The 27,791-nt window shown below is 43.4% G+C and overlaps 1 protein-coding gene across 1 annotated transcript; it reads left to right on the forward strand.

Moving 5' to 3' along the window:
• The first annotated feature begins 3,811 nt into the window (after positions 1–3,811).
• Positions 3,812–26,876, forward strand: PARP14 (poly(ADP-ribose) polymerase family member 14). Its single transcript, XM_079992956.1, has 17 exons — positions 3,812–4,069; positions 5,617–5,750; positions 5,846–5,879; positions 7,040–7,300; positions 9,284–9,520; positions 11,472–13,735; positions 14,875–15,111; positions 16,123–16,344; positions 16,527–16,599; positions 17,198–17,347; positions 17,714–17,776; positions 19,301–19,468; positions 20,835–21,041; positions 21,134–21,739; positions 22,934–23,079; positions 24,345–24,519; positions 26,030–26,876. The coding sequence occupies exons 1-17, from the start codon at positions 3,877–3,879 to the stop codon at positions 26,314–26,316; spliced, it is 5,457 nt and encodes a 1,818-aa protein (XP_079849082.1). The 5' UTR covers positions 3,812–3,876; the 3' UTR covers positions 26,317–26,876.
• The last annotated feature ends 915 nt before the right edge of the window (positions 26,877–27,791 follow it).

The raw sequence follows: 27,791 nt of genomic DNA on the forward strand, positions 1-27,791 counted from the left end.
TTTTATTTTAATTCTTGAAGTGGAAAGTTTGGAAGGGTCGAACCTTTTCAGGTTGCTCAGCGTGTTTGAAACTGGGATAAACAATGGACAATTAATTAGGAAAGGTATAAATAAGTTTAGGAGGTGGATAGCATGGCTAAGGAGCAGAGTCAAGGAAGGTAAGAGTTTTTTAGTTTTTGGGTTTTTTTTAGTGAAGCTCCACTTAAAGCACCACTCTCTTTCAAATCAGAACCAGTGAAGGCAGTGAAGGTCCTGTGTGAGTACCTGGAGGCGGTTGGAGGATGGATGGCTAACAGATTGAGGTTGAATCCTGACAAGACAGAAGTACTCTTTTTGGGGACAGGAAGCGGGCAGGTGTGGAGGATTCCCTGGTCCTGAATGGGGTAACTGTGCCCCTGAAGGACTGGGTGCGCAGCCTGGGAGTCATTTTGGACTCGCAGCTTTTCATGGAGGCGCAGGTCAATTCTGTGTCCAGGGCAGCTGTTTATCAGCTCCATCTGGTATGCAGGCTGAGACCCTATCTGCCCACGGACTGTCTTGCCAGAGTGGTACATGCTCTAGTTATCTCTTGCTTGGACTACTGCAATGCGCTCTCTGTGGGGCTACCTTTGAAGGTGACCCGGAAACTACAACTAATCCAGAATGCGGCAGCTAGACTGGTGACTGGGAGCTGCCGCCAAGACCACATAACACCAGTCTTGATAGACCTACATTGGCTCCCAGTACGTTTCCAGGCACAATTCAAAGTGTTGGTGCTGACCTTTAAAGCCCTAAACGGCCTTGGTCCAGTATACTTGAAGGAGCGTCTCCACCCCCATCATTCTGCCCGGACACTGAGGTCCAGCACCTTCAGGCCTTCTCGGTAGTGGCACCTGCCCTGTGAAACGCCCTCCCACCAGATGTCAAAGAGAAAAACAACTACCAGACTTTCAGAAGACATTTGAAGGCAGCCCGGTTTAGGGAAGCTTTTAATGTTTGACAGACTATTGTATTTTAATATTTTGTTGGAAGCCGCCCAGAGTGGCTGGGGAAACCCAGCCAGATGGGTGGGGTATAAATAATAAATTATTATTATTTTTTTTATAATATGCAGTTTTCCTCCCCTCCAAAATCAATTCAACTTTTCATAATCTAAAACTTTCCTCTCTAAATTAAAAGGACAAAGTATTCCAACTAAAAGTCGAAAATGATTTGTTTCATTTGATCCAGGACACGTCACGGACCAGTCCTGAAAATGTGGAGTAACGAACGCTGTTCATGTGTAGATTACATCAGAATAACTGCAGTCAGCCTCTTATGTCTGAGATTAGGGAGAATAATTTTCAGGCAGTGTTAGAAACGGATATGAAAGTTAAGAGCTAAATAGTACCTTAAACTTAGATTATGGGTGCAACAACGGAACGTCTACAAGAATACAAAGCTGAAAATGAATTGCAGCTAAAATGTTATATTCATTTTTCACATGGTCTAGTCCTTCCCCTGCCCACCCCCCTAATATTCCTAAGAGGGTCTCTTCTCCAGTCTTTAGGGAGTAGCTGGATGTGGGGAGGCAGAAAAAGGTCCTTTCCTTCCACTCTGCAGTTTTAATCGGAAATCTTAGGCACAGTTAGGCACAGTTCTGCGCCCAGAGCTCAGAAACTGCCCATGCTAATGAAATTGCCTGTCGCAAAATGCATCTAGAACAATGGGAGTTTCAAACACTTGTTTCCAGGTTTGGGAGGATGTAGTGTGATATTTTGACAGGCATAGACCCCAAACTTCATCATTTTAGAAATTTACTGACCAGCTAACAAGCAAAAAATAATAGCACCAGCATTTTCCTCCAATCAATATATTCTTGATTTACGCTAAGGATCGACCTTGTTGTAAGCAGATTCACATCCCTTTTTCTGGAAATCCTCCGGACTTGCATGTCGCTCAGATCAGGCTTCACTGGCCAACCCAGAAGCTCCTGCAACTTTTAATGAGTGGATGCAGGGAAATATAGTAGTTAATGCAGACTTTGTTTAGTACAAGCTATCCATAGTTTTAAGGGACGCAGGTGGCGCTGTGGGTAAAAGCCTCAGTGCCTAGGGCTTGCCGATCGAAAGGTCGGCGGTTCGAATCCCTGCAGCGGGGTGCGCTCCCGTCGTTCGGTCCCAGCGCCTGCCAACCTAGCAGTTCGAAAGCACCCCCGGGTGCAAGTAGATAAATAGGGACCGCTTACAAGCGGGAAGGTAAACGGCGTTTCCATGTGCGGCTCTGGCTCTGGCTTTGGCTCTGGCCAGAGCAGCGATGTCACGCTGGCCACGTGACCCGGAAGTGTCTCCGGACAGCGCTGGCCCCCGGCCTCTTGAGTGAGATGGGCGCACCAACCCCAGAGTCTGGCAAGACTGGCCCTTACGGGCAGGGGTACCTTTACCTTTACCTTTTATCCATAGTTTTAGGCTGGAATTAGTTGAGTGGTTTTATTTTATAAAATTGCTTGACATTCTCTTAGAGATGTGCCCCAGTTATCCTAGTGGAAGAACCAATACTGGTTACAATACCAGGACCGGAGACTGTTTTATGAAGACATGTTTAAAGGTAAAGGTAAAGGTACCCCTGACCGTTAGGTCCAGTCAAGGACGACTGGGGTTGCGGCGCTCATCTCGCTTTATTGGCCGAGGGAGCCGGCATACAGCTTCCAGGTCATGTAGCCAGCATGACTAAGCCGCTTCTGGCGAACCAGAGCAGCGCACGGAAACGCCATTTACCTTCCCACCGGAGCGGTACCTATTTATCTACTTGTACTTTGATGTACTTTCGAACTGCTAGGACATTTTAGTTCAGTCTATTTAAATTAAGGCTCCAAATAAACACCCCAATTTCACAAAACCACATTCACGTGATTTATTGTAATCAACAGGAAACATGAACTTAAAAATCATCACATTGTATTCAACACAACAATGTTCCATCAGTACAAGGACTTCTTTGTGTTCTCCCCCACCCCACACCCTTCACATTTGTTCTGGGTTATTCTCAACTATCCAGAGCAGATTTCGGGGCACTCAGCAGGAGGAAAGGGGAGAAATGTCCTTGCCCTAGTGATAATCATTGCCCCAGTGTACAAATTAATTTGAATGCAGCCCAGAATTGAACAAACTGTAGACACTTAAAGATGGATCTTCATATTTATACATATGAAATCACAGTTGCCCACATGGGATTAATAAAACTTGTTACTCAGTCTATAATTGTTTTCTTAATTGCATAGGGGCATTTTTAATTTGTTTAAAATAACTAAACAAATCCGTAAATCATTTTGCGGGATTCCGGAATGCATTTAAACTACACTTCAGGAGCAGCTGTCAATCTTGCGCTCTCTCTCTCTCTCGGCTGCGCGCTCTTCCCTTGCCGTTACCAGCAACTGGCACTCCAATAAATACATGTTCTACCCAGAGGTAGAACACGAAATTAAAATGATTTTTTTTAATAAAAAAAGGCGATGCGGGAAGAAAAGTCTGAAAGCTCTAACGATGAGGACGTGGAAAACTCTGCTCCAACGTAGTGTGAATAATATCCATCTATGATACAGCTCTCCAGTTACCGTTTGGGGGCACCAGCCTCCGCTTTGGTCGGCTGTTTTTTGCCTCTCTCCTTTTTAGCCTTTTTAGCAGCCGAATATCTGATTCTACTTTACACTCCAGCTGTCACTGGTTTGCTCGGGTTTCTTCCTGGAAAACACCGGAGGCAAGGAAGGGGTGGCCAGGGTCGGGTTGGAGTCGGAGGGAACCACCCACCGGCCCTTCCCTTTTCCCCAATATCGCGTCACAGCCAAGAAAAAGCTCGGGAGCGGCGCCCATATAGGAAAACGAAAATGAAAGTGGCGGCTCCTCGGCCACTCTCGGTAACATGGCGGACGGGAGGAGGCCCTTGTCTCCATTCGCCGTGCGGGTGCAGGCGGATTGGGGGACCCCAGAACCCCCCAAACAGCTGAGAAACAAACTTTTGCTCTACTTCCAGAGCCGGAAGAAGTCGGGAGGCGGAGAGTGTGAGATCCAGCTGCAATCCGGGCAGGTCTTGGTTTGCTTTGCTAAGGAAGAAGGTAAGAGAGAGAGGGGGGGGGGGGGGGAAAGAAAAAAATCCCCTTCTTTTCCTGGGACTGGTGTTCCCCCTCGATGCATTTGTAGGACGCTTGCAGAAAGTAGCTTTGCAGCTTTCGTGGGAGGGAAGGGGAGCAAGTTGTTATGTGCCTTTAAGGGACCCCTGACCATTAGGTCCAGTCATGACCGACTCTGGGGTTGCGGAGCTCATCTCGCTTTATTGGCCGATGGAGCCGGCGTACAGCTTCCAGTCATGTGGCCAGCATGACTAAGCCACTTCTGGCGAACCAGAGCAGCACACGGAAACGCTGTTACCTTCCCGCTGGAGCGGTACCTATTTATCTACTTGCACTTTGACGTGCTTTCGAACTGCTAGGTTGGCAGGAGCAGGGACCGAGCAACGGGAGCTCACTCCGTCATGGGGATTTGAACCGCCGACCTTCTGATCAGCAAGTCCTAGGCTGTGTGGTTTAATCCAAAGCGCCACCCGCGTCCCCCTAAGTCTGTAGCTAAGCCTAATAACGTAAAAGTGAAACCCCTGGCAATCCTGACAGAAGCTGTCTTGTGATTAACCAGGGGCAAGAGTCCAGCAAGTGGCCTGTGAGATAGAAACAGCTCTACTAGACAGGAGTAGTACAGCACAAGGGAAATATGGATTATGGGGGGCAGCTGGTGTGAGGGGAGGGATATTATCCTCTGGGACATCTTTGTGCTCGCTAAGGAACAAAGGCTGAAAATGTGTCCCTTCTTTCGTCGTTATGTAGACATACATAAAACAGTTGTGTTAATTAAAATGAAAAACAAACAAATGTACCAATAACCACCTTTACTCTCTGACTATCCCCTACTCAGCAAATTGAAGGGGGAGAAAGAGATAAAGAACCACAAAAGGAAGGAAACTGGGGCGTTAGCCACAAGATACATAGAGAAATAAGCAAAACAAAATAATTGAAAGTCAAAGAGGTTTCAGACTAGATATGACTACATACCCCCACACCAATATAATTCCATTAGTTCTGTGCCTGTTGAGTTCAGAATTTTATCATGTGGTGGAGTTGATTGCATCCCTGTTGGATTAAAGAATTCTATCCCCAGATCAGGATTTATCACCCCAAATTCCATTGAAACTGATGTTTGACCTTTGGTGTCTGGTCACTCAAAATAGGAAGGCTTGCTCACATCAGTCATGAGTCCAAATACTAACTGTGGAATTAAAGAAGATACACACCTTATTTATTTTGGCATGGAGAGGGATCGCTTAGTCATTATGAAACTGACTGCAAACAAAACTGCTTGGTCCTTTCTCTTTGCTGCCTGAACATAGCCATGAACATTTCTAGAATCTCTACAGCGACAGGGAGCCAAAGACCCTCTAGACTCTGGCCCCTATCAGCTCCAGTTAGGATGGCCCATGTTCCATGTGGATGATGGGAGTTGTAGTCTGGCATCTGGATGGTTGCAGGTTCTCCCATGCCTAACCAAGGAGCAGTAAGCCAGCATGGTGGTCACTCTGTTATCATGATGACAGTAATTTATTTTTTTGTTTCAGTGAGGCAAAGGGTTCTTTCCAAAGAGACCCATGAACTTGACCTAGAGGGAAAAGGAACATTGAAGCTGGTGGTCACACAGCATGAAAAAACGGCCAAAGAAAATGTGCCTAAGAAGGAAACTGATCTTCATCAGGTATTAAGGCAATATTTGACCTGGTGGAATCTAGAGCTCTGAAGCCAAGATGTTCACCAAAGCAACAAATCAATATACTGTTGTTCTCTTTTTAGGCTTCCAGGGGAGAAGACGTGACAGAAGAGACTGGTATGGTGGTTCTCTTTCAGTATCATTATCATGCCAGGGGCAGGGGTGGGTGGGCTTTCCTATCCCTAGCCAAAGGTGGGGTGGGTATTTTTTGTTCTGTTTTTACAGAAAGAAAGCCCAGGCAAGCCCACTGAGGCCACTATTCTCTCCTCCTACTTCCAAGCCAATGATTTATATATATGTAATGATGATACTCACCCTGTCATCTGGGGCTCGGACCACATTCTTTGTGACACACACACACACACACACACACACACACACACACAATTTCTCTGGTGATGGTTCTCAAAAATAAGGAAGCAAGATGCAAAAGCAGCTCCACAGACAGCTAGAACTGCAACAAAATGGGGTGCCTTTTATGTTCTGGGAACTTGTAGCCTGGAAAGAAACAATTGGAACATTTCCAGAGCAATAAAAAAAAGGTGGGTGGGTGGAGTGGGGCTTCCCACTTTCAGAGCAAGGATAGAAAAATTTTGTGCTTCGCCAGTTTCTTCCATGTAAAAAATAAAATAAAATCTGCAGCCCAGATGAATTATTATTATTAGTATTTATTCATTCATTCATTTAATTTCTGTACCGCCCTTCATCTGAAGATCACAGGGTAGTCTACTGTATAAAAACATGAAATACCTACAAATACATTCCATCAGGGCTTTTTTTCAGCTGGAACTTGCTGGAACTCATTCCGGCACCTCTCAGGTGAGCGCCATTGCCATTCTAAGAGAACGAGGGAGGCATTCATGGTGAGTTCCGGTACCTCTTTTTCTAGAAAAATAGCACTGCATACCACAAACACATTAACTTCTTACTTAATTTCTGACTCTTCAAGAGACATGCTTTTTTCAGGATTTATTTACTAACAATCACAGAATTCTGATCAATACAGTAAGTTTCTTTTTCTTCCTTTAGTTAGCTTCTGCCCAGTAATTTGGTGATTTATTCTGGTTTGATGTGAGCATAGTTCCCTCAGTAAACATTATGGGCTTGGGTGGAAGCATATTAATGGCTGCTGGAACAGTATTTAACACCACCTTACACAAAAAAAGAAGAGGATGTAGATTAAGATTAAATCCCAGAAAAATAGTTGGCACACTGTTCTGTCTATGCTGACAAACACTGAGTAGTTGCATATTTTACTTGTTTTTTTCTCAAATCAGATGTGCAGCGAGACTTGCAAAAAGAGGGCATCGAAGCAAACAGATCAGCACATGAAACTCCCTGTCACAAGGAGGATAATCTCACCAAATCCCACACCTCTTCCCGTGTCATTCTTGAAAATGTTGAGGAATATTTTGAGAAGCCTGATGTCTTAAATCTGTTGGTAGAGAATATCAGTGGACTCTCAGAAGGAAGTGATTTTGAGATTGAACTGATAAGTGAGAGAAATGCTGCAGTGATAACCTTTCAGCAAAGTATCGGTAAGAAATGGTAACTTCGTGTTGCTTGGTAATTTCACATTGGGAGAATTGTTGGCATTGATTCCTTTTAAAACAATTCCATTAAAATACCTGTGAAGTTCACATACTCTCGGCTTCTCAGGTTACTGGTCTGTTTTTGGAGCGTTCAAAATAAAAGCTTGATCCTAACTGTAGTTAAAAGTTTATGTAAATGACCTTTCCCAACTTGGTGCCCTCCCCATACTTTGGTCTGTAATCTTAATCATACCTGGCCATTGGGCTATACAGGCTGGGGGTGATGGGAGTTGTATTCCAGAACATCTGGACTACAACAGGTTGAGGAAAGCTGGTGTAAAGACATGTTTGCCAAACAGTTTCTTTCCAGAAGTATTCCAAACTGCACACTTTCCCAATTCCGTTCCTCTGAATTCTTAATTAATGGTTAGTCCACTCCTTTCCATTTCAGTGTAAAAGTCTTTGCTTGTCACTACGCTGCTCAGTTCCCATACTTCCATGGCTCTTCACTTTTGTTACATTCTTAACAGAGGTAATTTGAATTTTCATTTGGATGTAGCATTGCTCAGTATTTTAGCACTGGCTGAAGGAAAGAGTGAAAGGCAAAACTCGGTCACGGAAGGAAATGGCAACGGTAACGGGAAATGGAGCGGTGACATAAGAATTGACTCTTTTGGGGAAAGTGTATCTAGTTCAGTATTCTTTTTCTGAGCAGGTGTACGCAGCACGCCCACAGATGTTCATCCAGCCCCTTTCCCCCCCAACTTTCAGTTTTAGATTACTCTGTTCATGGCAGATAAAGGGTAAAGGGACCCCTGACCATTAGGTCCAGTCGTGACCGGCTCTGGGGTTGCGGCGCTCATCTCGCTTTATTGGCTGAGGGAGCCGGCGTACAGCTTCCAGGTCATGTGGCCAGCATGACTAAGCCACTTCTGGCGAACCAGAGCAGCGCATGGAAACGCCGTTTACCTTCCCGCTATTTATCTACTTGCACTTTGACGTGCTTTCGAACTGCTAGGTTGGCAGGAGCAGGGACTGAACAATGGGAGCTCACCCCATCACGGGGATTCGAACCGCCGACCTTCTGATCGGCAAGTCCTAGGCTCTGTGGTTTAACCCACAGCACCACCTGCGTCCCTAAATAATCAATTATTACTCTTATTCTTGTCTTGGTCATGCCTTGGTTCCTGATTTCTTTGCACTGTCTTCGGTTGCTCTTTAAAGAGGAACAAAGGGTAGCACTGAGGAATCTGAGCCTCACTGAGTAAGGTTGTAAGGCTGCAGGACCACTCAGGGACATGCGAATTCAAAAAATCTGTAGGGATTGGCTTGCCTTTCTAAAGATGAAGTGGCTGAAGGTTTTTCCTTTTCTTCCAGAAAAATAAGGCTTTGCTGCTGCTAGAGGCACCAGCTTGGTTGCCCTCAGCCCCTTTGTAATTTTGGATAGAATGGAAACAACATTGTGCTATGATGTAGCATTATCTGGCAGCCAGTGTGGTGTAGTGGTTAAGAGCTGTAGTCTCGTAATCTGGGGAACCGGGTTCGCGTCTCCGCTCCTCCACATGCAGCTGCTGGGTGACCTTGGGCTAGTCACACTTCTTTGAAGTCTCTCAGCCCCACTCACCTCACAGAGTGTTTGTTGTAGGGGAGGAAGGGAAAGGAGAATGTTAGCCGCTTTGAGACTCCTTAAAGGGAGTGAAAGGCAGCATATCAAATCCAAACTCTTCTTCTTCTTTTTGGTGGTGGGGCATAATAATTGCTCCTGTTGGTGACCTCAGCTGTTTTGTTTTTAAAGCTAAACTTACCTGAAATTTCTTAAGATTCCTATCCCCCCTGTCCCATGCGCCAAACCAGTTTTGAGCAACAACAACAACAACAACAACAACAACAACAACAACAACAACAACTGTGGATGACAGTAACATCTGTGAATGATCACAGTAGAGCAAGAAATAATTGCCTGATACGACGTTTGCCTTTTCTTTTCAGATGCTGCAAATTTTGTATCCCAGTGTCACAGGAACATCAGGTTTAAAGAATTCAAAATTAGTGCCAAGCTTCTTGAATTGACGCAGATGATCAAAGTTGAAAATATCCCATCAGGAGTACCCAAAGATTATTTAACTCTCTATTTTGAAAGTTCAAAGCATGGAGGAGGACAAGTGTCTAGTATTCAAATGTCGCCTGAGGAGAATTCAGCCATTGTTACTTTTTGTGACCATCAAGGTAGTATATTCTATTTTTGTAGGTGACTGAGGGGGGAAAAAATCACTAGTGGCATGGCTCAAAAGCAGGAGCTCTGTTAATGGCTTCTTGGAGATTGAGGCATTGATAGATTTTAAGGTCATAAAATAATCACAACTGCCATTCACAAGTCAAAGGAAGAACTGTACTGTATTGGTAATCCAAATGGCAGGATCAGCAGGGGAGGTAGCACAAGAATGGTGATGAACCATAGGCCTGCAAAGTTTTAACCTTCCAAGCCTTCCAGGGCACCTCCGAGCATGTATTATGGCAGGCATGGGGTACCTTTTCTGGCCAGGAGGGCCAGGTTCTTATCAAATCCTATCCTCATGGGCTAAAGTTGACAAGTGGGTGAGGCTGCTTGCGTGTCCATCACCTCACCTTGCAATGATGTCAGGTGATTGGGCCCTTGAAAGCACCATGCACAAAGCATGGACTTCAAAGCATCACGCAGGGCTTGCGAAGAGCCCTGTAGCTGCTTTGAAGCACCTGGGGCTTTCTTTTCACCTGCAGGTAGCTTTCCTGTGGAGAACTCAACTGTGTGGCCCATCCTGCAGTCTTCAGCTCTATTGTACGTCAGCTGGCTCTCCTTTGCCTCTGTGCTACTGGAGGCACACTTTAAGGGTCACAGTTGTGCTTTGGCAGCTGCATATCTATGCCCCCCCCCATAGAATAATATACTACTGGAATCGTTCCTCCACTTCTTTCAGTTTGGATTAGGCCTGTTTGCTGAATCTGTTGAGCCAGAGCGTTCTGTTTACCACAGACTCTGACACAGAGAAGTGCTTTCTCTTCCAGTTGTGATCTATTAAGAACAACTCAGTGCTTTCTTTCAGCTTTTGAGCAGAGAACATTACATAAGAATAACAATAATTTATTATTTATACGCCACCCATCTGGCTGGGTTTCCCCAGCTGCTCTAGGCAGCTCCCAACAGAATACAAATGCAATAAAATATCAAAATTCCTGATACAGGGCTGCCTTCAGATGTCTTCTAAAAGTCTGGTAGTTGCTTTTCTCTTTGACATCTGGTGGGAGGGTGTTCCACAGGGCAGGTGCCACTGCCAAGAAGGCCCTCTGCCTGGTTCCCTGTAACCTCACTTCTCGCAGTGAGGGAACCGCCAGAATCCCTCGGAGCTGGACCTCAGTGTCTGGGCAGAACAATGGGGATGGAGACGCTCCTTCAGGTATACTGGACCAAGGCCGTTTAGGGCTTTAAAGGTCAGCACCAACACTTTGAATTGTGCTCGGAAACATACTGGGAGGGTACATTGCTTATAAGAGAGTGAGAGAGACAGTAGTTCCCCCTGTCGCCAGTTGATTTATTTCTCGAAACTTCATCTTCTATCAGTGGCTACATATTTCTAGAACATTTCATGATAATAGTTTCCTGGTTTCTTACTGACTCATACTAGAACTGCAAGGAAAGGTGGGGAGGGGAATCAGTTATTAAGTCCCCTCACCAGCAGCAGTGCTTTCAGCTAACCCAACAAAATGGTTTAATTTCAGCTAATCCAAGAAAAGGATTTAATATGAGCTGAGAATCAGAACCTGCTCAGTCCACTGCTCAGTCACAGAAATATAACCTTTGAGCATGAGTGTTTCTTTCACTACCAAGTTGCTAACAGTCGTGTTTAGGAGAACAAAGGAGAGAGTTTGTGAACAAAAGCAGCACGAAAGGCAATAAAAAGGTTGTGTTCATCTCACAGTTATCCAGGAACTGTGGTTTATAGTTGAGCCAGTTGTGCTCACTTTGCTTTTCCATGCTTTCACTGTAAGGAAACAAACCATGAACTGTTTCTGTAACGATTACAAGCCATTGGGTATACTTTCAAGTCATTTCTGAGGCAGCCATCTTTGAGTGGCATTTGCGGGATTTGGTAGAATATTAAGTGTGTTTTATTTTAATCTTTTCCTTTTTTCCTTTTTTTAGCTGTGCAGGCAACATTGGAAAAGCAGCATTTTTTTGGCAATCAACCAGTTTCAGTTTATCCATACTACGGTTCTTTAGATATGGTTTTGTATGGAAAGGAGAGGGCTGAAATCAAGATGCCAGACCCCGTCAGAGTCCCCTTAGATCCTTATATCTGGCAGTTTCTACAGGGGAAGGACGGCCTGGTCCAAGAAATAAATCAAGAAATGGCAAAGTGTCACAGTGAGCTAACGTGGCCTCAGGCGACTTGCAAACAGCCAGAAGTTGTGATGCACCCTTCAGCTGCCTTATCTAAACAAGGAAGGTCAATGAGGGAACTGATCAAGACGTGGAAAGATAAAATTTCTATGGAGTTTACACGCATCATGTCCAAGTTCAAGGCTGTTCAATGCAAAACCATCCCAGCAGCATGGCCTGCCATAGAAAACAATTTGATAAAGGATGTTTTGGCAATTTGGGATGTTTCCAAAGAAACAGTTACCCTCGCCGGTTTTGTATTTACTGTGGACAGTGTGAAGAAATCGATAAATGAATACATGGAAAATTTGACCAAAGATGCAGAAAGAGCTAAGCAAACTATATGTGAAACTTTGGCAGTTACCCCGGGGAAGTATGCTGTTTTGCATCAGGTTTTGCTTGAAGAGAATGTCTATAAAGAGAACCCAGACCTAAAGTTCTCTTACAATACATCAGCTGAGATGGTGCAGCTGAGTGGAATGGTTGCGGAAGTCTATAAGATGAAATGTTCCCTACAGGAGAAGCTGTATAACATAAAGGAGAAAAAAGTCAACACCCCCCCTGCAATATTTCAATTCCTACAGCATGCAAATAGCAGAAAGGTAACAGTGATCTTATTTGGTGCAAATACAATTAATGCCTCCTATGAACTTCAATATGATTCTGTAGCATTATTTGGATATCTTGATGACAATCTTTTGAAAGCAGAGGAGCAAATGATGAAAAACCTAGCTCATAAATCTATTACTTTGATGAACCGTGAACTCGTCAACAAAAGGGAATGGAAAGAACTCACTGAGCGATTGCATAAGAAGCACAATTCTGTTGCGGTAGCTTTCGTAATTGATGTTTGCCTCACTTTGGAAGAAGAGGCCAAAGTAACTATTGCTGGTTATACAAAAACTGTAGTAGATGTTTATCAGGTGCTTTCTGACTTTGTTGAAAAAAACACACAAATTCGAAAAGTAATTCCTGCCAAGGCTGTGGCCGTTGTGCAGTTTATGGAGAAGGAAAAGGGCAAGGTTTGGCAGAACCTGAGGAAGAATGGTCTGAAAATCAATTTTGGGCAGCAAACTCAGGAGAAGAATATTATCCTGAGTGGGCCTAGAGCAGATGTGATGAAAGCAGCTGCTGTGATTGAACAAGAGCTGTCTTTACTGCATTTTGTTATCGTATCGTTTGATAAACCGGGAGTGAAAAATTTCTTCAAAACCCGAGAACTTACCTACATTACTGAAGCAAAGCAAACCTTTCACTGTTTGATCAGGTTGCAGAAAGAAGGAGAAGATAAAGGAAACTTTGATGAAAAACTAGGGCACCCTCACGCTAAAATAATTTTAAAGCATGGTATTGTGGTAGAGGCTTATAAGGGTGACTTGACCCGTTCCTCAGTTGACGTTGTGGTCAATGCATCTAATGAAGACCTGAAGCACATTGGTGGCCTTGCAGATGCCCTCTTAAAAGCGGCCGGCCCACAGCTACAAAATGAGTGCGATGACCTAGTCAGAAAGCATGGACGTTTGAAGCCTGGCCGTGCAGTTAGAACACATGCTTGGAATCTGCCATGTAAAGAATTGATACATGCAGTTGGGCCGAGGTGGAACAGTTCAGAAAAAGAAAAATGTACACGACTGTTAAAGGAGGCCGTGAAGCGAAGCTTAAACCTGGCAGAAACGTATAACCATCGCTCCATAGCCATCCCTGCCATAAGCTCTGGGATTTTTGGGTTTCCATTAGAAGAGTGTGCCCATACCATTGTAACATCCATTAAGGAACACTTGGAAGAAACCACTGAGAGTGGCTGCCTGAAACAGATCTGCCTTGTGGATGTGTCAGATAATACAGTCCAGGCTCTTGCTGATGCTTTGAATGAAATATTCGGAGAGGGGTCACCCAAAACCAAATTACTGCCCAAACCCAAATTACCGCTCAGTCAGCCCAAGGAAATGGGAGAAAACGTTCATGTGGTGACTTCTGCTGAAGGTGTGAAACTGATACTTGAGGAAAAAGGCATTGAAGATGCGACGGTAAGCATGTGAAATGACCCACAAAGCATTTTTCCAAATGCATGTTGAACTTCTCTTTTTGCATTTAAATAGACAATTACAAATTAATTTGAATTGTAAAGCTCTTGTTAAAACAGGCGTGGCCAGCAGAGTGCCCTCCTCATACAAGTCCCTGCAGCTCTGACCAGTGGACATGCACCGCTTGAGAGTTCAACAACATTTAAAGGGCACCATACTGGTTACCCCTAGGAGATTTTTAAACTGGGTTGTCCAACATGGCTCCTGGAGGCACACATTCAGAAGCTTTCCATGGTACCCAGAGGATATCCTCTGTGCTGAAATTAGGCTTGAAAGAAGCATACTGTTTTATTATCCATCCATCCATCCATCCATTGCATTTATATACTGCCTTTCTGCCAAGGCACAGAAGGTGGCTTACAATTTTAAAGGGCTAAAACAAGTGATACAACGTTTGAGGTTGGCTGAGGGAGGAGTCAATCTGACTGGAGCAGGGCCTGAAGTTGTCTGTACCTGCCTCCCTTTGCCCTCTTCTTCCTCCTCAAAGGGCAGATGGCATATTGTAGCCATTAGAGTAGGTTGTTGTCAGGGTGGACGTAATAATGATAACAGTTCTTTCGTTTTGCAAACATGCCTATTTGCTCCAAAAACCAAAATGTCATCCTTATGTTCCATGATTTACAAGGCTGTTTTCCTTAAAGAGATGATGACTTGGAATCAGAGATTTGCTTTACTATGTTTGGTTTAGAAAAAAAGCAGCCCATATGACCTGGGGAAAGGGAACAAAAGACTACAAATTGCATTTATTTTATGCCAAACCAATACAAAATAAGTGCATGGTGTTTCAGTGATCTCATCCACAAATAAAAAATAGCTTTGCATGATAATGATGATTAAAAACCTGGTGTTTACAAATATGATGGTTTGCTTGTTGTGGATATTCCTGCTCAAATTGGACTACTGAATAATAATTTACGATGGTCATCTGTGACCGATGACAACATAATAATGTCTTGCTGGCTCTTGTCTGTGATCCAAGAGTGGTCAGATGCCCCTGGAAAATTTAAAAGCAAGGCATGACTATCTGTGGCTTGATATATGTAACCCCCTTGCAAGTATTTTTATGAGTGTTATGGTTACAGACCGACGTTGTCGTGAGCAGTATTGGAACTGATCTGAAGCTTGGTGTGGGTCCACTTTCCAAGGCTGTGCTGCAGAAGGCAGGACCAATGCTCCAAGCCCAGTTTGATCAAGCAATCCAAAACCAAGGTGCTCAGGGCAGCTGTGTGATCCAAACAGGCGGATATAACCTGGCCTGCTCCATTGTGCTCCATGCCATCATTCCCCAATGGGATGCCGGAAAAGGACCTGCAATTCAGGTAATTGCTTCATACCCTTGACCACATTAATTGTAGTGGAATGTAAAATACACAAGTCCTATGTTCCCCCACCCCACCCCAGGGACTCACAACAGCCCCAGCTAAGACGATCTTGCAAGTAAAGTGGTCCTGAGTTGTTTTGGGGATTTATATACAATCAAACTTTGGTTCCTGAACGGCTTAGTTGCCGAACATAGTGACTCCCAAACACCGCAAACCCAGAAGTAAGTGTTCCAGTTTGCAAACATTTTTTGGAACATCCGACGCGGCTTCTGCTTGAGTGCAGGAAGCTCCTGCAGCCAATCAGAAGCTGCTCCTTAGTTTTCGAATGATTTGGGAGTCGAACAGACTCCCAGAACGGATTAAGTTCAAGAACCAAGGTACCACTGTACTAATAGCAACACCTTGAACTTGGCCCTAGCAAATGGGCAACCACTGCAGATCTCTTGAGCACAGGTGCTGTATGCTGGCAAGGCCTCGATCCTGTCAGCAATAGTACAGCAATCTGCGCTAACTGCAGCTTCCAGGTGAATTGCAAGGGAAGCCCCACATAATAGAGCACATTGCAGTAATCCAGTCTTGAAGCATCTGGTGCATTGACTACTGTGGCCAAGCAGATGCATTAATTAGAGTTGGTGAAAGGCACTTTTAGCCACAGAAGCTACCTGAGCCTTTGGTGACAGAGATGCATTCAGAAGCACCCCAAAACTGTGAGCCTGGTAGTGTGGGCCATGCTGAGCTAGGCGGACCAGTGGTCTAAATATGTGGCAGTTTCCCATGAACCTTTCCAATGTTGCTTGAAGCACCTTTTCCACAGCCTACCTCTGGCTACTAGAACTGAAGTGTTTGAAGCAATGGAGTATTATGAGTTAAGGTTGGGGTACCTAGCTTGGCACTGGGTTTGAACATGCCCTTAATGGTATATTGATAATGCACACAAGGAGGAGGCAGATGTTCTGGCTTGAATGGCTAAAAATCATATCTGAAGATACCTGGGTGTATATTTTACAGAAGCTTAAGGATATTGTGAGAGAATGCCTGGAGAACACTGAACAGCTGTCGTTGAGCTCTGTCTCCTTCCCAGCGCTTGGAACAGGAGGTTTTCACTTTCCAAAATCTGAAGTTGCTAAATTAATGTTTGAGGAGGTGCTTCAATTCAGTAGCAGGAAGAATTTGAAGTCCCTTCAGGAAGTTCGCTTTCTCTTGCATCCAAATGATAAAGACAACAAACAGGTAATGTGATTGCTTTCCTGTCTTAAATTGTTCCAAATGTTGGTTTGCAAATACTATACTTCATAATATTAAGTCATTTTTTTGTCTCCAGTTCTAGAACTGTGTTCTGTTCCTACACTGGGGGGGGGGGAGGGTGTCGGGTCTCAGAAACCTTGTGGGTAACGCTTTGGTTTTCTTTCTAGGTCTTCTCACAAGTGTTCTCTCAAGCTTCTGGGATTTCCAGGGGTGTGCCCCCGAGTGATGGAGACAGCACAGGCAAGTTGACTTGTTCAGTTGCAGCCGAATTCTGATCTCTCTGGCCCTCTTTGATGATGGATAAACAGCTACATGTGAAAATGAATTTGGACTGTGGCTCTGGGGGAGGGATTTTAACCCCATTTCCCTTTCCTCTTTTGAAATTGCCTACCTCTTAGGGAGCTAAGAGGAGCTTCAGTCAGGGAAACAGGAAAGAATTGTTGGCTCCTACTTCCCCACTCCAAATTACCTCTCTTCAGAAGCTGCTACAGTGCTACCTCAGTTCTCGAACAAAATCTGTTCCAGAAGCCTGTTCGGCTTCCGAAACTTTCAAAAACCGAGTCGTGGCTTCCCATTGGTTGCAAGAGCTTCGTGCACATTCGGGTTCTGAAAAATGTTCAAAAACGGAAGCATTTACTTCTGGGTTTTCGGCGTTTGAGAACCGAAACGTGTGACAACGGAGGTGTTTGGGAACCAATGTTCCACTGTATTAATATTTTTAAAAATTGTGTTAGTTTCTGGTTACTGATCTTTGTGTTGCTTCAACCTTCATCTTTTGTAGCAAAATGAACAGTTTTCTGCATTGGTTAAATTCTCCTGCTTCTTTGTTCACACTCAGGTTTCTTTGGGCCTGTTTCAACCCCTAGTTTGGGAATTCATGAAATGCAGATTGGATCAGTTTTATTTCAAATAGTAACAGGAGACATCACAAAGGAAAATACAGATGTAATTGTAAACTTAACAAATTCAACATTTGATTCCAAAACAGGTACTGAATTTCAGTTAATTTATCTATTGTCTTGAATTTATGTTGATGATGATTTAACTGGGAAACAGGAAAAAGCATTTTAATATGCAAACACGTTGCTGGATACGTGTGTGTATGTTTGCGACATCCACTCAGATAGCTGTAAAATGGGATCAGAATATGGATTTTATCTAGCGTCACTATACTACACTGGTTCAAACTATAGTATACCTATAATGCAATGTCTAATGTGATTTCTGACAAGTTTGACATGTAAGTTATAGAGATGTAATTTTAAGCATTTGTTGGTGTTTGTTGGTGTTACTTGCAAAAGTGAGCTGAGTTTTGAATAGCTTTTAATAAACTGTCTCCCTCTGATTTTTGAAGGTGTCTCCAAAGCAATTTTGGAAGGTGGTGGACCTCAAGTTGTAGCAGAGTGTGCGCTACATGGTATGACACAACAAACGGTCCGATTCAGTTAGATAATATTTAAAGTTCTTTCATAGAGAGGAACTGCTCATGTCTCATTGTAGATTTGATTGTTTCCTAATCAGCTATTATAGGGAGTGGGGTTATTGGGGCTAGATGAATCGTTATGCTGTATAATATGCAGTTGTAATCTGTAGTTTCTCGGTGCTGGGAAGATTCTAGTTATCACAAGATGTGCATTGGCACATTCCCAACTAGAAGGATGTTGCATGCTAGCACGAGAAGCAGAATACTGTTGCCTACTGCATAATACTTAAAAAGTATAATGGGGAGGGATGCAGTTTGTATGATTGTACCCACACTTGAGTTGACCTGCCTTTTGGGGGACATCTGCTGACAGAGGAGAAAGTGTACGTTATGCATCAGGGATAACCATTCTCAATTCCCTAAATATGATCTGGATGGGGCATCTCATGTCCTTTTTCCAAAGAGCTCTGGATATTATACACTTGTTTCTCTTATCTTCCTTTTCTTCTCTTTCAAAAACATAAACCAGTGTGCAATAGCATGCAGCTGAAAAAAACCATCTAGGAGGAAAGTAATCTTGATACACAATAGGGTGATCTATTACCAAATCTTTGTGTTGTAGGGCATAGCTTTTAATGAAAAGTAAGTTTTATCTATGCATGCAATGCTTTTGGATCCCAGTTTTCTGCTATTTTGTGGCAGGCCATGGATAGCCATTTTCAAAAGTCTGGTGACTTAGGCAATTTTCAGCAGATTTGCCAGGGATCTCTTGGCATACTCTTCTTTTGGCTAGAAAATCTGAAGTCAATCAAATGCTAAGAGATGTCTGTAATAACACAGGGCCCACCATACACCATACGTTTTGATCGACCTTGGTAGCCAATGTTATTTGTGGTCATTGCCTTTCCCTTCCACAAGTTCTCTTAGCATGCACAAAGGATTTGGTGGGGTTGGGAAGCAACCTCTCAGTTTCTGTGTGGCTTTAGAGACACTGGGAAGCAGCTTCTAAGTGACTCCCAAACCCAGTGGTACACAAATTCCAACTGACTTTGTGGCAGGTGGGTGGGATGGCCAGGCTCAATCTCACACTTTGTATTTTGCTGTGGACTGCTTCTGATCTCTCTTTGGCAGCTTCTGACCTTTCCTAACTCCTGGCGCTGAATGTGAGTGAGCCTGGTACAAAATGAAATGTATGTTCTCTGTGCACATAGCCGGAAAATGTATTGGAGGTATCTACCCAGCATTCAAAGGGACCCCCCAAAATATGGGCAATGTGCAGAGAAAACCCGCCTTGCTTGAGACAATGAAGGGCAGACAGTTGCCAGAAAGAGATTCCTAGTTGGTGCTGGCCACCTGTAGACCATCTCTTTCGACCTGCTAATATTTGTAATCTATGCCAAAGGCATTTCATTCTGCAATATGTCATTCACTGACAATGAACAACTACTGGGAGTTTAGACTTGTGTTGATTAAGTATGAATATACAGGTTGTCATCCTTTTTTCTTTCTTTTTTTTAGGCTCACAGTCTCACAATGGATTTATAACAACACAAGCTGGCAATCTGGTCTGTAAGAAAATAATCCACCTTGCGCCCAATTCTGGTACCAAAAATCAGATCTCCATAGTGCTCCATGAATGTGAAGCAAATAAGTATACATCTGTTGCCTTCCCTGCAATTGGAACAGGTTTGCAAATAAGGTTTCATTTAAGGAGTGAAGGGCAGAATTCTAGTGGAAAGTTTCACCTATTCTTAGGTCACTGTCGTTAAGGCATTTGAGTTCCTGGAATAGATTTCAAAGGCAATGCTAGTGGGCTGGCTGCCCATACACTGCCAGGCCAGGTTCAAGGTTCTTGCATTAATTCACAAAACTTTAACCAACTTGGATGCAGGATACCTTAAGGATCACCTGCACAGTTCATATCCACCAAGAGCCACATGTTCAATATTGCTCGATCATGCAGGCAATGCTGGGATCTTGAAATATCAACAGAATGTCAAAATAACAAATAACTGATGAGAACAAAGGTCCACATTTAAAGCAGCATAATAAATGGAAAAACACCATAGTCTCTTAAACATAGAAGATTACAATCAAAAATACAATACAATACTAGAAATAAATTAGGGCTGCCAACTCCACCCCACCCACGCTTTGTTCCTGTGCCCTCCAAGAACTGTATGACAGGCAGAACTTCAGCGTTAAAACCTTTTCGTAGCATGGAAATGCACTGGTGGAAACAACTTCACATTTTGAATTTCTGCCTCATATTGCTGCTGTCCAAGGCACGGGAGCCTTGTGTGGGGAGGACTAGGTGGCAACATCATTCCTTTTCCTTTCATTCTGTTTGGCACCATTGCTTTTCTGCTGTGCTTTCCCACCTCCTCTTTCTAGAAATGACAGAGCCGCACAGAGGGTTGCTGCAGCCATAAGGGTTCGCACACTTGCATTCTGGTTACCATACTTTTCCGTGTATAAGACTAGGTTTATTTCCTTAAAAATCATGGTAAAAAGTGGGGGTCATCTTAAAGCTTGGTAGTGCATAGGGTGGACGTTTGATTTGTTGCTGCCGCAGCTGTCAACAACTATTGTGCGTGTTAATTGGTTGCTACATTAATGGGTGGTGGTGAAATTTCCTGAAATTTCAGTCCCCCAAAATAGGGAGCATCTTATACAAGGGGGCATCTTATACATGGAAAAGTTCAGTAATTTGGAAGAATGTTTTCTGTGGGGAGAGCAGGGAGACAAGTGGTCTAACATGTCTGCTGGCCATATGGAACTTCTGATGGGCATTTGTTTTGCATCATTAAGGTGCTCTTTTTTAACATCAGATGCGGGGGAAGGAAGGAGCTATGGGGTTCACTCCTTTGCTCAGCTGATTATTGCTGGTCAGCCATGTTGAACTGGTGGAAGGAAATAGGATCTTCTATATTTTAAAATGAAAGTGCAGACACTTACACTAACACCTGTTCGTGTTTTCTTTTGTGAGATGAGCAGCCCCTCTCCATTTTGTGCATAATGCATTTATTCTTCTCTGTTGTGTTGGATACAGGCCAGGCAGGGAAGAACCCAGCAGATGCAGCTGATGACATGATTGGTGCGGTTGCTGACTTTGTGGGCAAAGTACCACTGCAGTATTTGCAAATGATCAAAATAGTTATTTTCCAGCCGCATATGCAGAATGCTTTTTATGCCTCTATGAAAAAGAAAGAAGGTGCTGCATTACCCACCTATAAATCTGTGTTTTCTAAGATTAAAGGTAAGTGCAGAGGGTTATATCCTTCATATTCCTGGCACGATGTCTTGTAATATTTGTTTGGCATATTTAACAGAACATCTCTTTCTATGCAGATTTTATCTCTGGTAAGAAAAAAACCCCTGGAAAGAAACGTCAGTTGGTTGTGGAAACCAAGGTGGAGGTTGCCGTGTTTGAAGTCTGTGGTGAAAGCAAAGAAAATGTTCAGGAGGCCGAGTCCTGGTTAAGGAAAATGATTCTTCGGGAACAGACAGAAAAGCTTATCTCTGATGAATCAATAGATCTGTTTGGTGATGAAGAAATTAAGGAACTGAACAACCTCCAGAAAAGACTGCATATTGCCATTCAGCTGGAAAGAAAGCAATCTCCACCTTTCATTCTCGTATCGGGCATTCCCCGTGATGTACTGGAAGCCTACTCACAAATTGATGACCTGGTCAAGAAAATTAAACGTGACCGAGAAGAGCAATCCAAGGCAGAACTTGCTCATAATTTGGTCGAGTGGCAATATTCCACAAAAGGGAATGATTTTGCGCCTTTTGACAAGTTAAGCAATCTTCATTTGGAAGATGCTAGAATGAGTAAGAAAAGCACTAATGTCCAAATTCTCGGAAGGAGCTACACAGCAGACACCAGAAAAATGTGTGCTGTGGATGGCCAAGGAAAAACTGTAAACATTAAGCGCATTGTAAAGGAGGAAGGTAATGAGGGGCTTAACTAATCAAGGCCTAGGTTAGTGCCTGTATTCCTTTTGGGTGTGCTGGATTCCCATTAGTGCAGGGATGGGGAACTTTTTCACCTCAAAGATTGTTTTCCCTTCTGGGGGCCACATGCTGGTTTGGCATCACCAAAAGCAAGAGTGGGCAAGCAACAAATGTATGTAACTTTTACCTCTGTCCAGTAGGCTAGTTTCTGCACTCACCAGACAATCAAGAGGCGTTATCAGAGCTTAAGGACCACTTTCTATCCTAGCAAAAACATTTGGATTGGGAAGCGGGGTCAGTGAGGGGTGTGGCCTGGAAGGAGAGGGTGTGGCCTGGGCAGAGTTCTGAGGGCATTGAGTGTGGCATTTGGTCACAAGGCTTGAGGTTCCTTGCTACTTGGTTGGTGAATGTGACCTAGCCAAAATACCTCCCTCAGGAAGTAACAGCAAGAATCAGCTTGCTCTTGGGTGCTGGAAGGGATGTGGTGGCAGTTGATGGCATGAAACAGTAGATGCCTTCATAGCCCAAATTCCCAAACTCCAGAGCTTAAAACAAAACAAACCTCTATACAGTGGTACCTCAGGTTACATACGCTTCAGGTTACAGACTCCGCTAACCCAGAAATAGTACCTCGGGTTAAGAACTTTGCTTCAGGATGAGAACAGAAATCGTGCTCTGGTGGCACGGCGGCAGCGGGAGGCCCCATTAGTTAAAGTGGTGCTTCAGGTTAAGAACGGATCTCCAGAACGAATTAAGTACTTAACCCGAGGTACCACTGTACTTATGCACATCTTTAATTTGTAATGTCAGTGTCGGGTCATCAGTGTATTGAGGCTGTACCCATAAACTCTTCCCTCGGCATATCCAAGGCCTCTCAGCCCTCATTCTCACTGTTCCCTTGGACATACAGTGGTGAGGGCATTTACTTTTTTTCTCCTTTGAAAAATCCATAGAGCAGAAGGAGGGAGTTGCAAGAGTGCCACTCTTTCCTATTTCCTCTTTCAACTGTTTGTATTTTCTAAACCTCAGATTAATTTTACTGGGTCCAACTTTTACTTAGATCACTTGGAAAAAAGTTTGTGTGTTCATTTTTTCACTCTTTTTGCCTCTCAGGGTGGGGGCTGACCCAAGGGAAGGGGAGAGGATGGCTCCTTCAGTACACAAAAATCCAAATGTGCTCACCCTTTGCAGGTGCACCATCAGTGCCTGTCCCTACACAATGGGAAGATATGAAGGGACATCGTGTCAAGGTGGTTTTGCTGCAACCTGCAGCAGCAGAATACAAAGAAGTTGAAAAGAAATTCCGGAGTAGCTGCCCTGCAAACAAAATAGAAAAGGTGAAGTATGGTAGAGGCAACAAGCTTGGGGAGCATGTTCCCCTTACAAGCATGCATCATTGAGTTGTATCGAAATGCTGTACAACGTTGTCAGACCCTTGTGTAATATCCAGACACATAATATGTCCATGCAACTGAAGAGTGTGCATGCGTAGAAGCTGTCATAGTTAGGATATCCCCTTTCCTCCAGCTACAATTCCTATTTACATTCAGTTATATGGAATAACTGTCCAAATGCCCTCCATGTTATCTCTGAAGCTGGGAATAGGAGCATTATTTCCGTTCACTTAAAATCAAGCTGCTGAGCTTAGTGATGGGTTAAGCTTGCAAACAAGGCTTCTCAGCCTTGCGTTTGCTGAATAATGGGACCCCACAGGACTCTTTCAGGGAGAAGCAGCAGATGCATTTCTTAAGCATTCCCCACCTACTGATTTTCCTCTGTAACACTTCACCAAGGCCTGCTTGGTGAAAAAGATTGGTAGTGGGGAGTAGTGGTAGGGAGCAGGTGGTGCTGTGGTCTAAACCACTGATCTTCTTGGGCTTGCCGATCAGAAGGTCAGCGGTTCAAATCCATGCGACGGGGTGAGCTCCCGTTGCTCAGTCCCAGTTTCTGCCAACCTAGCAGTTTGAAAGCACACCAATGTGTAGATAAATAGGTACCATTGCGGCAGGAAGGTAAATGGCGTTTCCGTGCACTCTGGCTTCCATCACGGTGTCCGGTTGGCCACATGACATGGAAAACTATCTGTGGACAAACGCCAGCTCCTTCGGCTTGAAGCGAGATGAGTGCCACAATCCCATAGTCGCCTTTGACTGGACTTAACCGTCCAGGGGTCTTTTACTTTCTTGTTCCCTTCTGTTGCTGTTTCCCTGTAAATGCCACCCCTTTATGTTAATCAAGCATGGGGTTTGGAATACAGTGGTACCTCGGGTTACATACGCTTCAGGTAACATATGCTTCAGGTTACAGACTCCACTAACCCAGAAATAGTACCTCAGGTTAAGAACTTTGCTTCAGGATGAGAACAGAAATCGTGCTCCGGTGGACCCATTAGCTAAAGTGGTGCTTCAGGTTAAGAACAGCTTCAGGTTAAGAACGGACCTCCAGAACGAATTAAGTACTTAACCCGACGTACCACTGTATGTGCATGTTGACATAGTGTGTAGTTGTGCCCTTTTAATGTTCTAACGAGACCTATAATCTGTTTTTACAACCAGATACTGTCTTTTTCTTTTTCTTAATCTCTTCTTTGCAATTTTTGTAGATTGAGAGGGTTCAGAATCCTTACCTTTGGAAATCCTACCAACTCAAAAAGCAGGATATGGATAAGAAGAACAGCCATAACAAAAATGAACAGATTCTGTTCCATGGGACTCCTGCTTCCACGGTGACCCCCATTAACCACACTGGATTTAATCGCAGTTATGCTGGAAAGAACGGTAAGTCAATCTGAAATTAGGTAACTTTATAAAGGAATGTGATAGCGAGTGTGATTTGCAAACCGCTCTAAAAAGCAGATAAAGAAATACCTACAATTCAGTAAAGTGGTACCTCAGGTTCCATACGCTTCAGGCTACATACGCTTCAGGTTACAGACTCTGCTAACCCAGAAATAGTGCTTCAGGTTAAGAACTTTGCTTCAGGATGAGAACAGAAATCGTGTTCCGGCGGCGTGGCAGCAGCAGGAGGCCCCATTAGCTAAAGTGGTGCTTCAGGTTAAGAACAGCTTCAGGTTAAGAACGGACCTCCAGAACAAATTAAGTACGTAACCAGAGGTACCACTGTAGTGAATGATCCCTTCTATATCAGAGTGGGGAACCTGTGTATTGCCCCCATCAAGTTGTTGGATTCCTGTTCCCATTAGACTCGGCCAATATAGCCGGGTCAGTAATAATGGGAGTTGTAGTCCAACAACATCTGGACAGCCACAGGTTTCCAGGTTTGAAAAACCTTGCTTTCTTATAGCCAAATACCTTTTAATGTCTTTTCAGAAATTAGTCTTGCTATTTTGAATAAGACTTTCATACCATTGTAAGTGCAAACAGGATACTTAGACTATATACAAAATATTATTTCTGAGAGGCAATGATGGGGTGGGAATTCCCATTGCTGCTACAGTGGTGCAGGGCCTGATTCTGGGTCATTAGCTCAGTAACAATACAGGGAAGCAAAAGAGGTGGAGAGACTTCAGTTGGAACACCTTTGAGAGATTCAGTGGAGAATTCTGCCTTAAAATAAAAACAAAAGGAGATGTTAGCTGAAGTATTGGAAAGGAACACATTGTATAAAGAAACAAAACATGTGCCCATGTGGGAACTGTGGGTAACATGTATGCCATCTTGGTTCCCAGATGGAGGAAAAGTGAGATATAAATGTAAGAAACAAAGTAAATCCCTCTTCCAGTTGATGTGTTTTTATACAAGACATTTTTCTATTTAAGGATAAAAATGGTTAATGTACCTAAATTTTTGCCTTCAAAAGCAGGAACTTGTAATAATAGTAATAATAGACAAAAGTAATAATATAATAAAATAAAAGTAGTAACAGTAACAGTAATAGTAATAGTAATAATATAACATATTCATATCCCACCTTTCTCCCAAGTTGTGATTCAAGGTGACTTAACAATATTTAAAAACATCATTATAAAATAGAATTAAACTAGTTAAAAGACAATAGTGAAAATACATCAGAACACATATAAAACCAGAAATTAAAACACAGAATGCCCTCAGAGCACAGACCAGTGATCAGCATCATCAGCACCTTAGTTTTCAAAGGCTGTCTGAATAGGAAGGTGTCAGAGTGTGTGTGTTTTCATTTATTTAATAGAGTTAGCTGCTTGTCTAGTGTATCAGATAGCTTTGCAGATTAAATATGGTTGTAATGCTTTGCATTAGTTTTCTAAGACATTAATATTTTCTGAGATGTTTCTTTTTTTGGCCTCAGCTGCAGCGATTGGAAATGGGACCTATTTTGCTGTCCATGCAAGCTATTCTGCAGGTGATACATATTCCACACCAGACGCCAATGGTAGCAAATATATGTATCTTGCTCGGGTTCTTACTGGGGATTATTGCACCGGAAAACACGGACTGATTACTCCACCACCAAAAAGCATAGGAGGCGTTGAAATTTACGACAGCGTGACTGATGACACGGCTAATCCATCCATGTTTGTCATATTTTATGATTCTCAGGCTTACCCAGAATATCTTATTACTTTCAGAAGATAAATTTCTTTTGCAGCCGAAGACCCATTGTGCTGCCTCTCCCCCCGATAATCTGAAAATGCTTTTTAGAAATTACTAGTTTTTGAAATTTCCGACTAATTAGTTTATCTATGCCTTCCAAAGACTCAAATAATTTTGACTGATATCTAGTAAAGCTTGTGACACGCGTTTTGAAAGTGTGCTTGAAGTCAGGCAGGGCTTGTAGAACTTGGTAACTTTAGTGTAGGTAGAACTGACTTGAAAAGAAAATGCTGAAATTAAAATAGGGTGGGTAATATATTAGAACCATGTGTGCTGCCATCTCATAAAGGCAATGAGTAAAATATAAGCAAGGGTGATCTCCGATGTCTGCCTTTCCCTATAAATACATTCCTCAATGTTCTACTCAGTTTGGGTGGAACTGCGCATTGCACATGGATACAAGACCCATTGACTGTTGCTCCCAGGGATGGCAGTTGCAGCAGGGCAGAGAACCTCATCTTTGCTCAGTGCCCTTTACAATTGCATCTTCTCTCCAGTCCCTTTCCCTGCTGCTCTCTATAGAGTTGGAGATGTGTTTGCTCCCCCCCCCCAAAAAAAAAGATGGTTAAGAAATAGCTTTTGTTATTGGGCTGGTGCAGTAGCAGCAGAAGTTACAAAGCAGCCAAGTGGAGCTTTGTAATGTACTATCTTTGCTAGTTCTCAGGAAATTCTGAGTGTCACCACTGTGCCTCCCATCCACTTTTTCAGACTGTTGTGCCTATTTGCAGCGACTTGTCTATGCCGTTCAGATCAGCAGCCTGCACTACCTATGCATAGTGTCAAATCATTTTTCTCAGGTACTTAACAGGCAAGAATGTACCTATTTCTGGAGACATTTTAGCAACGAGGTTTTTCTTAAAACGAAAAGGCCTCTTAAGAGAATGGGACATTTTTAAAGGGCAATGGATGATTCTTACATCTGAGGCGTTAGAAAACAGTTCAGCCTCCTGTGAGAAAGCATAAGAGTGCAAACAAGGAAGAGAGTACATTTCTAGTAATGTGTACATTTCTAGTAATGTGTACGTCCAAGTGCCAATATACATATTATGCAGACTACATGAGAAGCAACCATCTCTGCTTGTAGATACCTGAACTCATGTCAATAGGCAAATAAAGCTGAAGGGCATTGCTATCAAGAAGAGGAAAGAAAACACTTCTCAAGTTGTGGCTTTTTAGCAGCTTCCAGAGGTGGCTCTAAGAAGTTTTGATTCTATCTGTTTGGGTATGCATAGAGTATGGTGTCCTTTCACACTACAGGTGTGGCTTTTGTTCTTAGCAATATTGTTTTATATGGTGTACACATGAACTATAATGGAGTTGTCAGACTGAACTGCCAATTCACATCCCTGTTTACAGTTCTCTCTGCATCTATATGGGCATACATACTGCCACCTTAGTCAATGCTTCGCCCCTTTTGCCATAATAAACTTGCTGGACTTTAAAGTATCGCACAAACA

The sequence above is a fragment of the Podarcis cretensis genome, assembly GCF_951804945.1.
Source record: "Podarcis cretensis genome assembly, chromosome: 1".
Taxonomy (NCBI): domain Eukaryota; kingdom Metazoa; phylum Chordata; class Lepidosauria; order Squamata; family Lacertidae; genus Podarcis; species Podarcis cretensis.